At 41.1% G+C, this 21876-nt stretch overlaps 1 protein-coding gene across 31 annotated transcripts in view; it reads left to right on the forward strand.

Annotated features, from left to right (window-relative positions):
• The first annotated feature begins 2473 nt into the window (after positions 1-2473).
• mark3a (MAP/microtubule affinity-regulating kinase 3a) overlaps positions 2474-21876 on the forward strand; it is a 40100-nt gene continuing 20697 nt past the window's right edge. For 7 of the 31 annotated variants that reach the window (XM_084012578.1, XM_084012603.1, XM_084012604.1 and 4 more), the window contains exons 1-7: positions 2476-3135; positions 8013-8195; positions 9332-9385; positions 14866-14914; positions 16765-16830; positions 19266-19336; positions 20177-20233. In XM_084012578.1, the coding sequence (XP_083868704.1) occupies positions 3085-3135; positions 8013-8195; positions 9332-9385; positions 14866-14914; positions 16765-16830; positions 19266-19336; positions 20177-20233 (531 nt within the window). In that variant the 5' untranslated portion in view covers positions 2476-3084. Of the gene's footprint in view, positions 3136-8012; positions 8196-9331; positions 9386-14865; positions 14915-16764; positions 16831-19265; positions 19337-20176; positions 20234-21876 lie in introns of all 31 variants that reach the window. The other 24 variants (XM_084012605.1, XM_084012585.1, XM_084012590.1 and 21 more) reach the window with 6 other exon arrangements.

Consider the following 21876-nt stretch of genomic DNA (forward strand, 5'->3'; position numbering starts at 1 on the left):
CACACTTTGTTGCCTGTGTGATGGGTCACCGTTGGTCACAAAGGACTCTACTGACTACTTTGCGTTGCCATAGAGACGAGCAGGTTTCACCGTGGAGACTTCTGGATGAGGAACCTGCAGGTCAGGATCTACAGGCATGCACGGGAGCAGCTGTGATGGTCGAGTTAGGTGTTTAAAAGCAAAATTCTTCACCTCCAGCGTCTGAAGTGTGAATATAAGGTTTCATTTCTCCTCTAATACTACACTGAATATTTGTGGACTTAAATATTTAAGTCTGAGGGCTTGTTAACTTCAAGATTAATCTTTAAAGAGAATATACACAAGCTGCTATTGCTGTGTTTCAAAAATGTAGGAATTGAAGGATTATTTAAATCCGTATTATATCCCCCCACTTTAACAGGCTACACAAGGCCAATCTGTGATATTCTTGCATAACGTAGTGTGAAATTAAATATCCGATTCATCCAAGAACATTGACCTTTAGTGCAAACCGCCTCAAAGTTTTTATCCACTACATATAACTAGTTTTAAAGGTGATTTCACACTTCTTCTTTTTGCTGCAAAGACATTTATATTTGATATCAAAATGGTGAATATAATTTTATCAGGAAAAATAAATGATGCATTTTATTTACAGGCTGCTTTCTAAACACTCAAGGACACTTTACACCTAAACAAGCACTTATAAAAGTCCCAATTTTAAAACGTTTTATTCAAAATGTCACTGAAAGGAAGGTTTTGTTGTCTTCTACTTTCTTTACTCCCTTTAATATCTGGGCTCGTGCTCAACTCTTGTCCCTTTGAAGCTCCACAAATCCCCGCAGAGACGTCCCTTCCGGGATGATGACGCGGCTCGGTGCTCGCTGCTCCAATGGGACCGAGGTCAGCCGGTTTCCTCACTTCCTCCACCCGTTCAGCTGGACTCACCGGCGCTGCGTTCACTTGCTGTCGGAAATAACGCACATCAAACGTTTCGACAACAACCATCGCCATCAAGACGGAACACTTTGTGCATTTCATTCATAAATGTGAAAAAAAATAGCCACAGATTAATCATTTGTGATTAAATTAAATATAGCATACATTTGCAGTATTAAAAAAGATTACTTTGACATATTTCACCTGCATGTATAATGAAATATTAATCGAGAAAATAGTCGATTAAAGATTGATGATAAGTGGTCGTTTTGTGTTGTTTTTTTTTTACAATTTATTTGACAGCTTTAGTTCCTTTGAAAATTGTGATTTGGAATATAAAATATAATCAACAAATACCTTAGAATATATTATTATATATTATGGTAAAACTGTATGATCCCTGAGTGAAATTCACAATCCGTCCGGAGCATAAAAGTAATATCAATAAAGATTAGCTCTACTTTAGCTTCAGCATACATTAATCTATCAGGGATTATAATCCAGGAACATTACATGTATTATTCTGAAAGGAGCCATTCTGCATACTGAATACTTTTACTTGTAGAGAAATATTGGATATATTTTCATATATTTTTGATACTTTTATAGTTTTACATATGACTTAAACTTTTATACAGTTTTACAATATGGTATTGTGGAGTGTAACTGTTGACTTTTACTTATATAAAATATAAAAGTAGCAAGACTACAGCGTAAAAATACTGTGCAAGTGCAAAAGTATTACCAGTAGTATTACCGTCAAAACACTTTCCTGAAGTACCAGATCTACAAGTGCTCATTATGCAGAATGACCTCATTTCAGAATCATATATGTTATTATTGGATATTAAATACTCATTACTTCAGTGTTGCAGCTGGTAAAGATGGAGCTAACTTTCTACTTGTTACTTTACTTACTGCTGCATAGCTTAACCTGTGATAATACATCATTTTTTATTTGTTGATTATAAATTGTTTCATCAAAATCTCAAAGTAACTAAAGTACTTACTCTAGTAAAAGTGGGAAAAGTACAGACTCTGAAATGTATAGAATTTATAATTATCACTTTGGAGGACAAAAATGTACTCACAATATCAAATATGATGTAAAAAGTATCACATTGAAGGACAAACATTTACTCAAAGTTTAAAGTGAAAAAGTATCACTTTGAAGGACAAAAAGTATTAAAAGTAAAAAAAGTATCTCTATGAAGGATATTCTACTGACCCTTGCGTTGGATTTATAATAATTAGTAATAAAATAAATCCCCTCAAATGCCTGAAAATGTGAAGAGTGGAACGATATAAGTTTTAAAATGTAGAGGAGAAAAAGTTGTCAGAAAAATAAGTACTCAAGTAAAGTACAATTACCTGAAAATTCTACTTGAGTACAGTAACGTAAGTATTTTACATCCCCCCACCGCTGAGAACTTCCACCACTTTTTTGCTAATGAAAATAACAGTCGGTTGTTTGTGTGTGTGCACACGGCGACACTCTGACGTCGGAGCCGGGGAGGGGTCCGTGAAGGCAGCCTAATCCTGCCCAGCCGCTGAGTAGCCATTTTGGTCCCACCTAAAACGGACAGACCAGCTTCACTTTGGGCCGTCGGAGATGGGAGAAACCCGAGTCGACGGCGAGTATTTCAGCCACCAAAACCTCCCGAACCCCTCCGCGGAACGTCGACCGGCGACAATCGACGCCATGACTTCTTTTTAAACAGTTGTGGACAAAAAGGAAAAAGCCTTTTTCTGTGTGTGTGTTTGAAGCGGCGACCGACAGCGCCTTTAACGTTAGTTTAGTTAGCTTCACTGACTCGAACCCCAAGCGGACAGACGGACACTGATTTGAGTTAAACGCAGGTCCATGAGCGGTGCGTACGCGCCATGTAAGATACGCGAACGTGAGATTAGTATGCTTTTTTTTTTCTCGCGAGGGATTTTTATTTTTATTTTAGGTCCCATAAACAGTTCAGGTGCTCGACTCGCAACACGTCCGGTTTGGTTTTGAGAATTGTCACGATCCATGCTGAGACTGTTTCCCCCCGGAGAGCAGAGCTGCAAAGCAAAGCAATAATCTTCCCCGGTTTGTCCTTGGATTTGTTTTTTGTTTGTTTTTGGAGGACGGGACACGGTGACTGGTGGATTTAAGGACGAATACAAAACAATATGTCAACAAAAACTCCTTTGCCTACGGTCAACGAGAAGGTGACGGAAAGTGTGAGTATGAACGCTTGTTTAACGGGTTGTTGCTGTAAAATATGATTAAAACGCTTCCATAAGGAGCTGCGTTTTGTAATTGTGTCTGATTATGTTGCATTAGTGGACTGGATGATACAGCTAATTGTTTCACACTTTGTTAGCAAACCGTAAACAAGCGTATCCTCTACATGAAAACACGCCTTTTTTCAGTTTCATCCAGCGTTTCTGTTGGCGGTGTACTTACAAGCGAAATATATTTTAGTGCCGAGTTTTAAATGGGATAATTTGGACGTTAGTCGGGGATATTTAGGCCCAACCGCGAACAAAACTACAGTACTTTGCCTGCTGGTTCTGGCAGGCAACAGTAGTTTCGGTCCGGGCTCGCTATTGGCTCTCCCAGCTGTCACTCGGAGGCTTCAGCCGTTCAGCTTCCCTCACTCCTTCTCAGTAGTCCCGCCTCCTCGTGACCAACAGAGAGAGCGTTGTCTAGTTAGCGACAACGTAGCTTCCGGTTAGGATTTTCAAAATGAAACTAATCTCCAGTTTGTTACATAGTACAGTAGAGAATTGTTGTTTTTTTAGCTTTTTAAACATACAGAAAATGAAAATTATAAATTTTAAGTCTATTTATATCTGGCTAAAAACACCAACACATAACAGGGATGGTTATTTTCATAATCTGTCCGTATTAATTCCATTATGCCAACTTTTATTTTCATTATCAGGCAATATATTATTTAAAAGTGCCAGATTTCTGGAAAAATTGTCAAAAACCTTGAATGTATTCAAACAACGATAGAAATCCTCATAGTCGTAAAGCTGTAACTTTAAGATGATAATCATTGTTACTTTATAAATGACTCAAATAATAGTTTGACACACTTAAGTTAGAGCTCATTAATTTTCTGTAGAAAAAAAATGAATTGTACTAGATTGTATGACAAACATCCTGTCACATTTAGCATCCCCAAGTGTTGTCTTCAAATTTCAAAAACTCAATTATTTGTTTTACAAATAACAAGTACAATTTGTATGTACAATAAACAAGTACATACATACAACTGATCATTAAAACTGTTACAGATTAATGTATTGGCGATGGACTAGGTTAGTTCTTGCTGTCAATACATTAAACTAACTATTTAAGCAGTAAGGTGTCAGGAAAAAGTCAAGTTTCAGAGTCCAAAGTGATGTTTTTTTTGGTCCCTACTGTCCAAAAACTAAATATATTGAATTAAAATCTTTGTAAAACAGAGAAGAGCAGAAAATCTATACAATTGAGATGCTGAAATAAGCATTTTTTTTTTTTTATCAGAATCTCACGAGTCATCACGGTAGCGTCGTGGACTCACCTGGAGATAAGACTTATCCCACACTAACAAGAGCACAGAGGGCGATAAGATGTGGGGACGTTTCATTGATCCGTGTGGGGGAAATAAGGCCGATTCAGTCGCTCAAAATGTGACGACTCTAGCCATTTCCGTACTGGAAATCCACAGAAGAAATTACTATTAATTCAATAAACACATCAAAGAGTACAAATTAAAGCCCACGCATCAACAGAAGAGGTTGTATAATCCATGCAGACTAAAGATCAGGCTCCACACTAACTTTCCACCGACTTTCTGAGTAAACCGATTGCCTATTCACTTACAACAGAATAGAATAATTGTGAATGATGGCTAGTTAAGAGTAGAGGCGCGCAAGCTCGCTTATGTAAAGTGGAAAACACATTTACCCAAAAACTTTAAAAAAAAAATATATATATATATATAATTATAACATAATTATATATACCTACACACATTTAGTAGGCAGTATGCTGTACATTAAGTATGCAGCGTCAGGGGCGGAAGAAGTAGTCAGATCTTTTATTGAAGTAAAAGTAGCCATACGGCGGTGTAGAAATACTGTTACAAATTACTATCAATACTAAAAATATACTTAAATTATCAAAAGTCAAAGAATAATACATTTTACATCACTGGAATATAATCTTCGATACATGAATGCATCACTTTGATTTCTTATATCATTATATATAAGTGGGTAGCTACTTCAAACTAAATATATACTAATACGTCATGTATTTATTGTTTTACGTTTTGTATATTTAAGTTAGCAAACAAACTATTTTGTACACAACCTCTAACCCACAAAAAGCTTTTACTGTGAAAGGCCAGCGTGGTGGTTTCCAGTTTCGGCTTGCGTCTGCCTGGTAGCAGGTTTGACTGGGATCAGTTCCCCACCCTGCCGTCTCTCTGTGGTTATCTGGGCCTCTGAGCTGGGAACAGTCTGGTGTAGTGGGAATCTCTATGGGCATCATCAGTGTGTTCCTGTTGAAACATGACGGGCTCGCAGGCAGCCAGGAGACACCGCAGCCTCGTGAGTAACCCTCCAAAAAGAAGGCTTCCAATTAAACTTCTTTCTCTTTATTCTTACAGGAAGTAGTTGTTAGCCAGCAAAGGAAAAAAATGGAAATGGGTGTTTTCTTTTAAACTGAAGATATTTCTGTGTCCTATTATGATTAGAAGATGACATGTTGGAGGGAGGGAGGGAGGGTTGAATATGTCCCACAGGCTTTTTTTTTTTTTTTTGGCTGTCTGTGGTATTCAACAGTGACCTTCTCCTATTTTTATCTCCCCCTGCTATCACTGTAGGAGGCCTAAAATATTCCTTTAGTGACTTAAAGTGTGTGAGCTGCTAAGCAGAGAGTTTTAAAGTGACCTTACTGGTGGGTTATGGCATTTTATATCATCATTTAAAGTTTATTGGGAGTGAGTAGAAACTTTTATATCTGCGGCTGTCTTTAAAGACGCCTCATTTAAGCTGTAATACCTGCGTGATATCTCATAGAATGAGTTGTGGATCAGCTGCCTGCTTTAGGAGTGACGACATAAAGTGGAGATGATGTTCTCCGGTCTGGCATTTCTATAAAATTCCAGGTTTTGCACGAAAAGTCAGACTCCGGTTATCCTCCCCCCCCCCCCCCCCCTCCCTCACTTTTACCACAGTCCAGTTCATTGTCTGCAGGGTGAATGGGGTCAGTCAGGGTGGGGATGGGCAGAGGGCACAGCCACTGTTAATGAGGCATCGGTCGGACAGTCGATACTAAAGCCACACCGAGTATCTATCAAATTTGTTTTTTTTTAGCTATTGGGACACAAGAGGGGGGGAGGGGGGTGCTTTTAAAGCCCCCCTCCAAAAAAACAATCAATGTGCTGCCAGAGAACCACGACACCAGACTTCATCCACTACTGAGCAGTTTATCTATTATGTTAAAAGCGGCACCAGACTCCAGTGGGTTTTCTCAACATTTAGTGTGTTTTCAATATCTTCTTTTTTACAAAAAAGTACAAGAAATATGTTCTCGTTAAAAAAACAGTAATGACGTGAAACACTTGAGAAAAGGGAGCAACGCACTCACATATATGTTTAAAAAAGTGTAAATGTTGTTTAAGGAGATGAATTCCCGTCTGCTGGTTTATTAACTCTGCTGAACCGTTTTCTGGGTGTAAAATCAGAACAGTGGTGTCGTAACAGCGTTGGAGCCGGACTGTTATGGATTGACCCTTTTTAAACGTTACAACAACCCTTTTAAAACCTTCACGCCCTGCTGTACATCCCGTTGTCTTTAGGCGAAGATATTTTAAAAATGCGGTCATGAATTATGATGCGAAAAGAAAAATGCATGGAACTTTACGGCGGCTAACCTGCAGGACGAGAAGCCTCGAGCCGAACACGCATGACGTCTCCACAATCTGGTCATGTTTGGTTTTCAGGTCCGCTGTTTGTTAGTTGACCTTCAGTCATATGTGGGCGCCAACGGCTGTCTTTTCAGTGCATTCTGGGAAGGAACATTTCAGCTGATTTTAATGAGAAAAACTGCAGAAATGTCCTTTAATTTAGGCTTAAAAAAAAGATTGTATCTGTCAGCGGTAGAAGAAGAGTTCAGACCTTATACTTCGATAAAAGTAGTAAAACTATAGTGTTGAAATCTGTTAGTCAGAGTCCTTCAGAGTCTTCAATCAACGTAAATAGACTAAAGGTTTTTTTTGACTGAATGGATTTAGTTTGTGATTAATCATTTCTGTTAAAATGGTCAATTTAAGTATTTATGGAACCTTTCAAAGATTTACGTTTGTCCCTTTTTGAACACAGTTTGCTGAAAACGGTGTGACTGTTATTGTTTTTAATGATTTATTGATAATCAGTTTGTCTTCAGTATGATTTTTAAATTCATACAAATAAAACTATGTATAGAAGTCTGATGATTTAGTTGCATATAGGGATCTTTTCTTTTAGAGCTGAAGCAATTAGACCACCAATAGTTTATTAATTAGTAACAATATTGGTCATAATTATGAGAAGATAATGTGAAAAACTGGATCCAGGTTTGATTTTTTTTATTTGAGGATTTTGTGCTTTTTGTGGTTGTTTTGGTAAAACAAGCTTGTGATGGATTCTTTTCATTATTTCTGACATTTCATCGACCAAATTATGAAACGGTTAAACAATAATCATCCAGGGAAAGGCGAGGTTGTTTTATATCACATTTCAAAACACAAAGATTCAAAGAAGAAGATAAAAAAAAGAAGGAAAACGGGCATAAAACCGCCAATTAAAAGAATAGAAAATGTTTAGCATGGATTTAACGTTCATATTAATGTCATACATTGATATTTAGCTGATGAAATGTGGGGAAACGTGGAAGAGAAGCGTTCCTCGTCTGGATGCAGAACTATAAATACCGGCCGTTTATTTCCTGCAGAGTCGAAGTGGAAACGTCACACTGGGTCAACATGAGTCACGGAGATGTTTCACAGCGAGCACGGCTTCATAATGGCTGTTCCTCTGAAGTAACCTCCCCCCCCCCCCCTCTCCTCCCTCCACAGCACACGTCTCACAGTAATGGACGCCAGGAGGCCGGCACGCGCTCGGCCCGGACCGGCGTTCGATCCCGCAGCTCCGAGGAGCCGCAGCAACCGCACGTCGGCAACTACCGGCTGCTCAAAACCATCGGGAAGGGCAACTTCGCCAAGGTCAAACTGGCCCGACACATCCTCACCGGCAGAGAGGTGAGACGCCGCCACGCTTCCACTGTTCAGCTGCTGAATTTGAATTATGGTGAAGAACATTCTTGTGGTTCAGACAAGGTGAAAGTCCTCTGGGGGATTTCTCTGCTGGACCAATATCCAGTTTTCATTTCCTGTCGGATCCATAACATTGTTTGTTTATTCTTTGATCAGATGGTTCCTGGTTCAATGCTGTTTTCTTTTAAAGCACGTCTCCTTGTGTTTGAATGGCATTTAAGGTTTAAAGGACCAAACCAGTGTGACTGAATCATCAACCACCTAGTTTACATAAACCTCTACCATGTTTACCCAAATTGCTTTATTTTGTAGATGATTGTTAGAGATGTTTGTCAAAACTCACCGTTTAAATCCTCCTTCAAGCTCAAATTCCAGTTAGAAATCCACTTCTTGTAAGGAACTATTTTCCGACGCGTAATAACATTCAGCTCAGCGGCTCTGTTGTGATTGACAGCTGAGAGGGCGGGGCCAAATTATAACGGAGGTCAACTATTGGCTGAAAGCTAGAACTCATACTGATATGACTCAGCAGTCTCTCCCAGTATGTCTTCCTCACATTCATACTGGGAGTGTTGGGAAGTTGTTTCTTCTTCTCTACATTGAATCTTGATATCGATGCATTTCAACATGAACGGAGGTTAAAATGGGAGAATCAGAATAACATGGTATGGTCCTTTAAGTAAATGTACAGCACATTATATAGAAGTCATTGTTTTGAGTCCGGGTGGTACATTCCCAGCGATGCTCTAACCCTCGTTGGCAGTAATGGATGTTTTTTTGGGGAGCCGAGCATTTGACTGGTTCATAATTGATGAGCACAAAGAGAAAGCTTCTTCTTTTTATACAAAACGGTGCTCCTTCCCTCCTCGATCCCCTCACGATTCCACCCTGAATTATTTGGCGGTATATTTGGTGTATTTATTTCCTCGAGGAGGAAAGTTAAACTGCTTTGTTGCCATGAAGTCTTTCTAAACCGTGAGATGCATTCAGCTTCCTGTGCGGTTGCCTCTTTGCCTCTTGATCGATTTTTCATCGTCCACTTCCTCTTTTTCACACTTCCTCTGCTGTTGCGTCCTGTTTAACTCACTTTCAATTCTGTTGTTTTTTTTCTCTCTCCGCAGGTGGCAATTAAGATAATTGACAAGACGCAGCTGAACCCAAACAGCCTTCAGAAGGTAATTTATCTCCCTCTCCCTCCCTGCAGCTCTCCTCTCCTCACACTGAGGCAGAGTTCGTTTATGAATTCATGAAGCACGACAGATTGAGTATTAATTGTGTAAATGGGAAGCAGTGCATGCTGGGACTGAGCGTGTATTCTCCATGTAGAGCGAAGAGCTTTTATAGCTTTTAGTGGGACTCTTCAGCTCCCTCTCTGGACGGTAGTTTGTTTAAAAAAAAAAAAATGGACCGCGAGGCTTAACGAGGAAGATCTGCATCCGTCAGCAGGTTCACACCTTTTAACTTCCATTAAAGTCGTCACACTTTGTGTTTAATCGTTTCTATTCAGTGAAAAAAGCAACATTTAAAGTATTGAGGGCACTTTTTTAAAAGCTTCTCTAAGATTTATGTTTGATCGCGTTTTGCGTAAAACTGTGTGAGGGTTTTTTTTATTTATGAACATTTATTGGCCTCCGAGAGAAACTTTTCCCGGTTGTCATGCAACTGGGAGCGACAGTTTTGTTTGCCTTGTTAAATCGACCAAATCAGGAAGCGGTTTGCTTTTAAAGTGCTAATTCTCAGAGAATGCTGCTTTTTGTTTGTGTGAAGCAGTTTCACTTGAAGTCAGTGAGCTGACCGTGACCCTGTTTCTCTCTCCGTCTCTTAAATAAGGTTTTATGTGTGTACACTCATTAGTAAAGGGTGATGTGGAAGCGTTTGATCATATTGGCTCCGTCTCTCGGACTGGAAGTGGTTTCTGGGAAGTCAGAGAGATATCGACTCTGTGGCTCGGCTTTTTTGTTGCCTGTCAGACCATGGCGAGGGCACGGGGCGGAGCGTGGCGGCGATGGAGGCTGCTGCTGCTGTTGCCGCGGCGATGATGTGTTGATGTCCAGCCGCCACCCATCGCCCGCCTCTCTCCCCTCGTCCCTCTCCGACCCGCGAGTGGTTTTCCATCAGGCTTTCCAAAAGCTCTCATTGATTCTGGCCTTTGTACCTCAGAGGCCCGGGCCCTTTGGCGGCGGCGGTGACACGACGCCCCGACAGAAAAACACTGAGTCATGACAGCGCCGCTCCACGGAAAACACAAAGCGGCGGGCTTTTGTCTGCGGACCGTGTTGTTTTTAGGTTACTGCTTTGTCACAGCGTAGAAGAAGAAACAACAAAGAGGGTTTAGGAATCTGTCAGGTTATTTTTCCTGCTGCTCGCCAGGGATTTAGATTTCTTTTTAATGTTTATTTTAAGGAACTGGAACAAGCTTGAAAAAAGAAACTACTTCTCAATATATATTTTTTTCTTGTACTTTTACATGATTGGCACTTTAAATGCTCCCATTCCTGTCACACGTTTCTATTTATAGGCTCGCTTTCTGGTGGCTTTTTTTCTTCCTTTCTTTGGTGCATGAGATGGATATTCAGAGTTGTAGGAAATCTGGCATTGGTCAGATTTATGGTTTATTTTAATCAATAGTCACTACAAGGGTCACTCACGTTACTTTATTTTTTATTGAAGGATATTTTTCTTTACTTTTTAAAAGAAATATTCATACTTCATACAGATACAAGTTCAACACACTTCATTTTTCTTTACATCATCATATGATATGATGTACATTTGTGAAATTATAAAAGGTTTCGATGAAAAAAATCAATACCAGTGTGAAGCCAACAACTGAATAGCTTAGCATACGTTCTGGACTCTATAGGCAGCTGTTGATAGGCAGGTTTTTGTTAGACAGAGCCAGGCTAGCAGTTCCCCTCCGTTTCCAGTCACTAAGCTAAGCTAAGCTAAGCTGCTGCTTCCAGCTTCATATTGAACATGAAGATATGAGAGCAATCTTCGTAAGAATGCAGAATAATCTTTATGGTTCACACGGGATTTTGCTCTCTCGTAAGCCGGTAACAGCCATCCGGCATCCGAGCCGGCATCCGAGCCGGCACCGCTGCGGCCTCGCCTCTTATGTAAGTGGAAGAATTGGCGAGAGGCTGATAGCGGGGGATATCGCCTCCGAAGCTGAAATGTTTATTTTCAGCCTCTGTTCTTAATAGTTCGGAGGAGCTGAGTCGACATTCACATCTGTTACCGGCTCCCGGCTCTCAGCTCCCACTCCACTTCTTCTCCTCCTTCTCCTCCTTCTCCTCCTTCTCCTTCTTCTCCTTCTTCTCCTCTCTGTCCTCATTCGACTGGCGGAGAGTCACTTTGTCATCCGGGTCAAAGGTCAGGCAGGGAGCGAGACACTCGGAGGATTAAATGTAAACAACCTCTGCTCCCCGTGCTGATGTTGTGCTTTTCTTTAAGTGGTTGTTATAAAAGACTCGGATGTCTTTTAAACACGGAGGCAGAAAACTCAGCAGGGCGTCATAGAAAGGATACATTTGAGAGGAAAAGGTACAGCTTTTGTATATATATATATATATATATATATATAATTTATTTTAGAGGTTAGGATCCAGGAAATCAAATGAGCCCGGCAAGAGAAATTAGAAAACTAATAACTTGGTGCTGAAATTACTCTGCAGGCCGATCACAGAGAGAGGGGGGGGGGTCTCTCTTCATCTGCGGCCTCATAACGTTGAAAGTGTGATCCAGAATGAACTTGGAGCAGATAATTTGAACCAGAGTGTTTATTCCCTCAGGTTGATTGGTTTGTCCAGATGGTAACGATTCCATCGGAGCTTTAGAGGGAACAAATAACTTCCCCTTCTTTCTGAAATAAACACCGGGGGTCAATTACTGCTACAACACAAAAAAAGTTGAAGACATCCATCTTTCTTGGCTGATGTTGCAATAATCCGATTTGCCGTGACTCACCTCCGAGTCTGTGACCTTATGGGATGGAAGTTTACCAGAAACAGTGGATGATCTAATAGTGCGAGGGCCCACGGGATCCTGTTTACGAGCCTCTGATCGTCTGGAATCACGGACGGCCGAACAGGAAAAAGTAGTTTCCACTAGAGGACCGAAGACGTGAGTCTCCTTCGAAGGTGCTTTGTGTCGGTCACAAGACGGATTGTTGTGATTGTGACATCTTCACGGCACCTCATGCTTGTGTTATGCGGTGAATCACCCACTGATTGAGTTTACTGCCATGACACACCTGGCGAAGTATTTCCATGCACTTGTCGGGTTTATTGTTTACTATATAAAAGCAGTCAGCACGGTGTTTTCTCCTGAATGGTACGACCGTATGCTGATGATAATCTGGTGTTTCAGACCTAAAATCACTGAATCCGATTTGCAAAGTATAATTTTATGAGGTCATCCACTGCAGGCACGTGAGTTCCCCGGTAGGGTTCTGTGGGTTCTAGGTGCCGTGGGTTCGAATCCCGTCTCACTTTACTGCCGTCATTTTGCCGTCAAAGGGGCTTTGCAGACGATGCATTAATCATAATATATTATTAAGAAGAGATGAGAATCAGAAGGATGAATGAGCAAAGAGCATAAATTAATAGAGCTGTTAAAAATTTTAAAAAAGATCTCATCTTTGATTCAGTGACTAGTAATGTGGCAGCTGGTTGGAGGGAGATCTCAAAGTTAAATATCACGATATAAAGCATGGTTATGTTTCTATTCTGATCTGGAGCTCACAGTTGATGGTTACCTGGTTAGCTTGCGCTTCCTGTTAGGTCACAGTCTCTCGCTCTCTCTCTCTCTCGCCATCACGGTTGTTCCATGATTCAATGAGAGCAACGTCGTGACAAATCTCCGTCCCAATTTTGATGTTTTGAATTCATAAAATTAGATTTAATTGACAAACTGTCCTGGCTACAGGTTTCATAAAAATCAGGCCTGAAGTGTTTCCGTTAATCCTGCTGAATCGAAAACATAACCTCCATGGCAGGTAGTCGATGCATTAATGGATTAAAATAGCATTCAGAGGAACAGCTGGGAAGGAGGAGGATGTAAAACGATCCTGCATAGTGCTGCTGAAACAACTCAATCGGAAAACCCACCGTTTTAATAATTAATATTATAAGCAGGTAAAGTGTTTCATGGTCAGGGCGTGAAGATTTCTCTTTGTTTCTTGATCAAATAGAACAAATGTTGAGCTCTGATAGCTGAAGTACTCTGGATGTTGAGGTCTTGCTGTGTGTGTTTCTTCGTCCGGATGGTATTTTACCGTTTTGTTCGTCAGCAAACCATCGCCGTGGCGACTCCCGCCTCATGAATCATAGATTCTTTATTATGTTTTTATGGAAGGGAAGAGGACGAGGTGTAGTGAATGGCAGATCAATAATAAATAGCACTCAGTTCCTTTTTCTTTTTTTTGTGCCTCGCACAGCAGAAGACTAAAACGAATCTGCTTGCCTGGTCGCCATGGAAACGAGTGTGCGTCGACTGAGCGTCCGGTAATTACAGCGGGAGGGACGGGCATCAGGGCGCCTTCCCCTCCACCTCACTTTAAAACGGGGAATCCGGTCGTCGTGGTTACGGTTCGGCGGTGACAGAAACTGATCACACTCCCTGGACGAATGTGTTTGTGTTGGCAGCACAAGCCTCCAGTGTTTGTGTGTTCCTGAACTCATGGTCTGCAGCGTTGATGTGGGGAACCGGATTACATTCGTCATCACCAGGAATGTGACGCCAATATCGGACGCACGCCACCTGATGTTTAGGAATCGATGTTTCCTAACACGTTAGTTATTCCTTTGTGACGCGGAAATGCCATTTAATCAGGGAGTGCATACTAGCAAGTACTTGTTGTGGTATAATTACTTGAAAAGTTGCTGTTTAATCCTTAATTTTGTTGTATGTTGTTTTGGGATGTACGAGGGGTCGACCCATGGGGCCTTTTTCAGGGCAGATACCTTTTCATTATTATTATTATTATTATTATCTAGGAGAGTGATAACTCAAAGAGCACAAACTCTTCACACAAAACTTTGTTGAAATTCCAGAAAGAAACTGTTTAAATCACAGAACCTCTTCAACTTCTGACCTGAACACAAAGAGTACAGGGAGCTATCAGCAGCATTATTATGAAGATGAACAAACAAATACACACATAAATAAATACAATAGTTCCCTGGAGTTTTATAAAATCAGAATAAATAAAAGACCAGAGAGTAGTGATTGCGGCTGCATCAGAGCACATTTTAAACGAGAGGTGCCATTGATTTACATTATGGTGCGTTCAGGCTCCGTTGAGTAACCGTGACGACTGGGCAAAGGTCAATTCTAGTGTTTTCATGATGTTATCAGATGGTGAGAAACTTAATGATAAATAAATACATGTTTGCATGAAAAATATAAATGGGATCGTATTTAACTTCCTGTTTAACTTCCTCACAAAAAGCTCACAAACAGTAATAAAATGTAGGTCGAAGTCCATGCGATTCATTTGCTTTCTGTTTGTTTTTGTTTTTAATCATGGTATCAAATTGATATTTAATCTCGGGATACTAAAGATTGACACACTGAAAATAGTCCAGCATAGTTTGTTTGTGTAGTGATTTCCACACAAAGTAACCCGTTCCTTTCCTCTCTTTGCTTCCAGCTCTTCAGGGAAGTTAGAATAATGAAGATTTTGAATCATCCCAATATAGGTAAGTGAATCTGACTCCATATAAAGACTTTCATCTCATTAACTTGGATGGTGTGTGGTGCGTCTGTGGAGAGCTTCCATTTACATTTCAAATATAACAAAATCAGGTGGGAGCTTTCTATCTGCTGGAGGACACTTGACCTGCAGGGCTCGGTCACCTTTGACCTTTAATGTTACCGGACAGTCACACGAACCGGCAACACGCTGCCGGCCTCGATTTCATCGGCTTGTTTTAACTGAAGCTGCTGCTGTTTCAGCTTTTTCAGTTCCTATTTTTAATTTTGTTTTTGTGCTAGCAGACGTGTGTGTGACGTGTGTGTGTGTGTGTGTGTGTGTGTGTGACGTGTGTGTGACGTGTGTGTGAGATAGAGATGATGACATCATGTTAAGGGTTGTTATTAAAAAAATATATTATTTTTATGATTTAGTGTATATATATATATATATATATTTATAAACTTTCTTGCATCTTTTGCCCCGAACATTGAGAGATGAGATTGAGAAACTAAATCATAAAAATAATATTTTTTTTAATAACAACCCTTAACATGATGATGTCATATATATATATATATATATATATATATATATATATATATATATATATATATATATATATATATATATATATATATATACAATTTATTTTATAAAAACGTCACCGATTCCCATGACAACTTCACGAATATTTAGGTTATTTATAATAATAATACAACACAAGACCAGAGACCGAAAGGAAAGTTTAAAATATACTGTATATAATAATATGAATAGTTTCGAGCACCAGACTTCTGAAAAGAGTCCGCATCTTAAATACCCATAATGCATTTGCAACCACACCTGTTGCAAATAGAGAATTATGTAAATATAAAAAGTACAAAAGGTCGGATCGTTATGGAGAATAACCCATTAAACACCTGTGAGTTTGTGTGTGAACCAAATAATTCATAATTATCAGTAAAAGGCACAGTGATAGTGATATACAGCACCACCAATGTTATCAATTATCAATCCAAACGTATGGAAGGAAAAATTACGAAGCATACATACAAATATATAAATCCAAGCTACAAACAAACCTCCCTCCTCTAAAGGCAGAAATGCTTAACAATAATCTTTGAATGAAATAAATAAGCTTCTTGGTCAAAAGTGTAACAAAGGAAAGCAGCTGGACTTAAAATATTCAGCATTTTTTCTTACAAATAGCCTCAATGCTTCATTGATTCATCCCTTCAGCTTTGTCTGTTTGGTTTTATTGGACGATGCAGACATAAAGCAGGCATCAGACCAGCGCCGCCACGGTGCGTTTGTGTTTTTCAGACACGGGATTTCCCCCCCTCGCTCCTCGCTGCACTACTTTTTCCTTTTTCTCCGCCGCTCCATGGTTTCCTCGGCAGGAGCGTGATTTATAATTACCGGGGGCGCCGCTAAGCGCTCGCCAGCCTGAGACTCTCCATCCCTCCCTCATTGTCTTCCGTCCCACCTCGTCTATATTTAGCCGCTCCGCCGCTCATCACACAGCAGCCAGATCCAGTGTTGCTGAGCTCCATGCTGCACTTCCATGGTCACGACACACACACACACACACACACACACACACACACACACACACACACACACACACACACACACACACACACACACACACACACACACACAGTAAGATCCACGTGACTCCACTTCCCCCCTCCTCTCTCTCTCTCTAGGTGCCTGTTTGAGAAAAACGTTTTTCCCATTTGTGTCCATGAGTTTATTACAATCTCTCTCTCTCTCTCTCTCTCTCTCTCTCTCTCTCTCTCTCTCTCTCTCTCTCTCTCTCTCTCTCTCTCTCTCTCTCTCTCTCCCCTCTAGTCAAGCTCTTTGAAGTGATTGAGACGGAGAGGACGCTCTACCTGGTGATGGAGTACGCCAGCGGAGGTATGATGGACATTAAACCGTTAAACCCCCCTTTAACTGAATGAGAATGTATTTTAATAAACAACCCTGTGATTGCGTTGTCGATGCACAGATGATCTGCTACAGTCGGCCGTGTGCTTCTTCCAACGCCCCAAGTATGATTTATTAACAACACAAAAAAACGTGATAAATGTGTGCATTTATAATTAATACACACTGTGAGCTGCAGAGTCTCCTTCAGCCATGTAGAAGAACACGAACGTGTGGAAGTCTTTAACATGAAATCAGCTTCTCCACAACATAATATACTTTTGTTTTTAATTTTTTACGGGTTCATTGTTTCCTAATGAATTGCTTGAACCTTAACCAGAGATGAAGATGTAGTTTAGTCCTTTAAAAATAGGTGCTTAGTGTTCAATTTGCACAAAATCATAAATTAAATGGCTATACAGGGGTAATTTATCAAAATATTGCAAGAAATTGGATCAAATTTGTAAATAAAAATAAGACAAATTGTAATGGAAACAGATTTAGTGAATAAATGACGGTTTGCGTGGAGCGATGATGTGGAGGGCGTAACCTTCCTTAGTTATCCACATGGTTTAGTGTTTGTTTTATGAATTACAGCTGCACTAGTTTAATGGCACCAAACTCTAGAATTGGAGTCATCGTCTCCTGATATTCACCAGAAAAGCATAGAAACGTTCATGAATTTGCATAAATCTTGTAGAAACTGGTTTAGAAGTTGTGCGGCGTCCGGATGAAAACATGATTAGCGTCTCTGTTTCATCTTTAATAAGCCAGTAAACAAGACGACGACCAAAAAAGGAACGTTTTCTCTCAAATGTGAGAGGTCCAGTCATCGTTCTTGTGGTTTAAAAAAAAAAAAGCCTCTTGTAATTTCTCATTTAATGCAGAGTCATGCTTGCGTGGGACACCTAAAAACCTAAAAGCCACATCTTGTCATTGATTTTTTTTGGGGGGGGGGGCACAGACAACAAATTGTGAGGATCTGCTCCCGAGCAGCAAATCGCATTACGGACGAGATTGGGGAACTCTGATCAGAGGCCAATTAGATTAGATCTGAACCAGAAAAATAAATCTAATATTTGGCTTCGATTCTCTGGAATTCGAGCAGAAACTCGAGGCAGACCCTCGAGCATGTGATCCGGGTCTGATCCGGGACTGCATGGATCTCTCCTCGAACTCACGGGAATGTTGCAAACCTGCAAGATGAAATATCGTGAGGCAGGTTTTACAAGTAGGACCCGAATATTTGACTATTATTCATTTGGTTGGTCATCGGTTTTCAATTTCGGGATTCAGATTGTTTTTCTTCCTATTAGATAAGAACATTTTCTTGGTCTGAATAGATGTTTTTATTGTTCCTTTTCTAGTGGCAGTGTTTGATCCTCTTCCTTGAAATAGCTGGATTGGTTATTAAATCTTGGACAGACATTCATGGTCCCCGGAGGATGAATTGTAATAACTTTTAATCCTGTGACTTTTCATCCAGCATCACCACAAGTCCATATTTTATGCAGAAACTCCCCGAACGTGGTGAACCTGCTCACGCTCAGTATGTTGGTGCGTTAGCATGCTAACATTAGCATTTAGCTCAAAGCTCCATTGTATATGTTTGTTTTTGTACTCTCCGGAACAACATTTTAAGACCTAAATGCACAAGTTTCTGGAGACGTCTATTGAGGGCCACGTTGGTAGTATGTGGTGCTGGATCCGAGACTAATTGCATTAAAACGGGCAATCTCTGTGGCAACTCTGCAGGGCAATGTGGCTCAGGAAGTTGTGTCAAAATGATTCAGGATTGTCATGCCTCTAGGAAACCTATTATTAACTTCCTGTTTCCCTTTTTAACGGTGTTTCTGGGCTCCAGATCCCCGTGTGCAGCACTGCTGCTGCCCTTTAGCTGTTAGCAGGTGAGTCAGAGGGCAGCGATGAGCTGTTCCTTTTCTGGAGCTCTGATGTACAGAAAAGAAACGCACAAACCGACCGCCTCTGCAGGTCAGAGCCGAGAGAGTGGGAGGGTTTTCGAGGATTCAGGGAAAAACCACACATGCATGTGAGCCACTGGAGTTCAGTCGGCACACGAGCGAGCGTGGTCACGTTTCGGCTGCGAGCGTGCAGGAGTGTGGGGTCCGAGGGTCCGCTGCTGAGGCCGGGGGTCTGAGGCCGAGGCCGGGGGTCCACTGCCGGGGCCGGGCTTGGCGGCAGCTTTGTGCCTCCAGGAGCGGCTCAGGCTTCTGAGATTGCCTCAATATGGTCAACAAACACCCTCCAGCCGTGCACATGGGTGACGGTGCACGCCAGCTGCTCCCAAAAGAAAAAAGTTCATTGTGAAGTTATTCTCGTCCGCCTCGACTTCCTCATCCGTTTGCTTTTTTCCTGTCTCCCTCGGTCGCCCTCTAACTCCCTCTCTGTCTCCCTCTGTTCTGCAGGCGAGGTGTTCGACTACCTGGTTGCACACGGACGGATGAAGGAAAAAGAGGCCAGGGCTAAATTTAGACAGGTACCCAGCTTTCTCCCCCTGCAGTGTTCTGGTTTCACACCTCTGCTCTCCGGCTCCACCTCAGACCGGTTCCCCGGCCTCCGTCCTGATTCTGGGACAGAAAGACAGCTCAATGAGAAACATCCAGACATCAGTGACGATGAGAGAACTTATTTCATGTCAGAAGGTTTGGAAGTTGTAGACATTTCTTAACCTCCTGACCTGAGCTCTTTGCTATTTGGGCTTATTGGGACCCGATGAGTATAAAAACTAAGCATCATCTTTTGACATGATGTAGGTGTCCATGAATATGGACATCAGGCCCCGTTTAAGCAGATTCAAGTATTATGGTATAGACGACCCAAAATGTGATGTCCACACATTAGACGCCAGGTCTTAAGAGGTTAAAGAACCTTTTTTTTGTTAAATTCCTCACTGCTTGAATTCCTGAGAGTCCAAAAATGGGTAAAAGTCTTATAAATAGGGGCCACATTTAACAACAAAGAGCGTTATAGATTTGGATAAAGCTTTAAAATGGAGCAGAAAACAAACGTGGATGATTGTACTGCAATAATCTGTTCAGGCTGGAAAGTTTAATCTGGAGCTGAAGATGCAGAAGAGCAGTAAATCTGAAGAGTGGACGTCAGTGAATGCTTTTTTTATTAATGATAATGGCTCACAGCTTCTCTGCACCACTCCAGCCGGCTGTTAATTAGACTGAGACGGATCTTCTGCACCACCTGCGTCAGGTTTCATCTTTCCTGTCGACGACATCCGCCCGACGCCACATCCTTTCTCACAGTCTGAGAGCAGAACGCCTTCTAACCCTCTCGCTTTGTCTTCCTCCTCTTCCTCCTGCAGATTGTGTCGGCGGTGCAGTACTGCCACCAGAAGCACATCGTTCACAGAGACCTCAAGGTGAGTTCACAGACGCTGGAAATGATCACCCAGAATGCACTGCAGCCACGTCATCATGGTGTGCTCTGGAGGCTTTTGGGAAATGAAGGAAACCAAGATGAATATTGAAAAACGTTCCCTCGATTTAGAAGCCGAACAATGCCCAGTTATTAATATTTATTGTACGTACGTGGGTTTTTGGCATGAATTAAGGTTTAGTTATTCCAATATTGTTACAGGAGTCGTTTTCAAAAATATCCAAAAACAAGAGTAACTATAAATCTTGAATATAGATGGGAAGCATCGCTGAAAGAACAGAGATGTTGAACTTTCATTACGTTGTTGGTTAGAAGATCAACGATAAACAGATTTAAATCTTTAAACAGAATTTGTTTGTTTTCTGTGTATCTAAACTGAATATCTGTGTTTTAGATGATTTCAATTGATATATGTATCTTCTATTTTCTGTCAATTTATAGAACTAATGCTGAATTGAGGAAAATAATTTACAGAATTATCACTTTAATGTCAGACTATTGGGGATTCAACTCGACACTAAAGGGATTTTATTCATTCGAGGTCATCAAATAACAGTGAAGACTATAAAAGCTCGATACCTCGTCCCCCGACTAAACTCCACCGTTTCCAGGATGATTCAAACACTCAGTTTGAGTTTTAAGAACAAAGGATGATGGAATGCAGGAATGTGAGCAAACATTATGTACGAAGCTTCCGTCATCGCCTCCAAACAAACAAACCATGTGTTTAACTCTCTTTTTACTGTTTGCTGCTTTTAGATGCAGCGTTTCATTATAAATACATTCACGTTGCAAAGAGAAAAACACAAAAGCCATCTGCTCAACGTCGCTGTTGTTTCCAGACCGTGACGTTTTATTTATACATGTTTTATGTATTTCCACTTCCCAGCGCTGATATATTTGCTGAAACATTTACAGAATATGATCTGTGAGTATTTGGGTCCTTTTATGTCGGAGGTTTTCTGCACGTTTTGCCTGCAGAGCTAAATTTACTCCACATGTTGAGACGTATTCCTGTTTATCAGTGAAGTTTGAACCAACAGCGTGTCTCCACTTGAGCCTAACGAGCCGTGACTCACTTTTGGACGGAAAGGTCGCCGAGCTGACGTCGGCGTTTGCGTGTTTTATGACTCTCGTGTTAACTCCGCGTTTTATCTGACTTTATCCTCTTAGCTGCACAACCTTTTTCTTTTCTTCTTCTTTTAAACGCATCAGGAGGCGGCGGCGGCGTCTCTTAACGTGTCACGTGTTCCGCACCGCATCATCGTAGAGCGCCGTCTCGTGACGCCACTTATAAATATTGATGCTGAGCTCATTTCCTGTGCCGAGCTTCATGAATGATCCACGAGCAGGGAGATGCACATGTGTTTTAACGAGGGCGTCACAGGGGTGACTGCGGAGAAGCAGACGGCGAACACGTTTCCCCGCTGATCGAGCCCCGACGCCGCCGGACCGGCCGCCCACTCATTCATCCACGTGTTTTTTTAACTTTAATCATGGTCATGCTTACGTCCTGGGGGTCCCGGGAAGATGTCTTCCTCTTCTTCATCATCGTCTTCTTCTTCTGCTCTCTTTGCTTCAGCTTCCTAATTAGCGTTTGGCCTCCAGCTGCATGAGAGCAGATGT

This window comes from Eutrigla gurnardus (assembly GCF_963514095.1).
Source record: "Eutrigla gurnardus genome assembly, chromosome: 7".
Taxonomy (NCBI): Eukaryota; Metazoa; Chordata; class Actinopteri; order Perciformes; family Triglidae; genus Eutrigla; species Eutrigla gurnardus.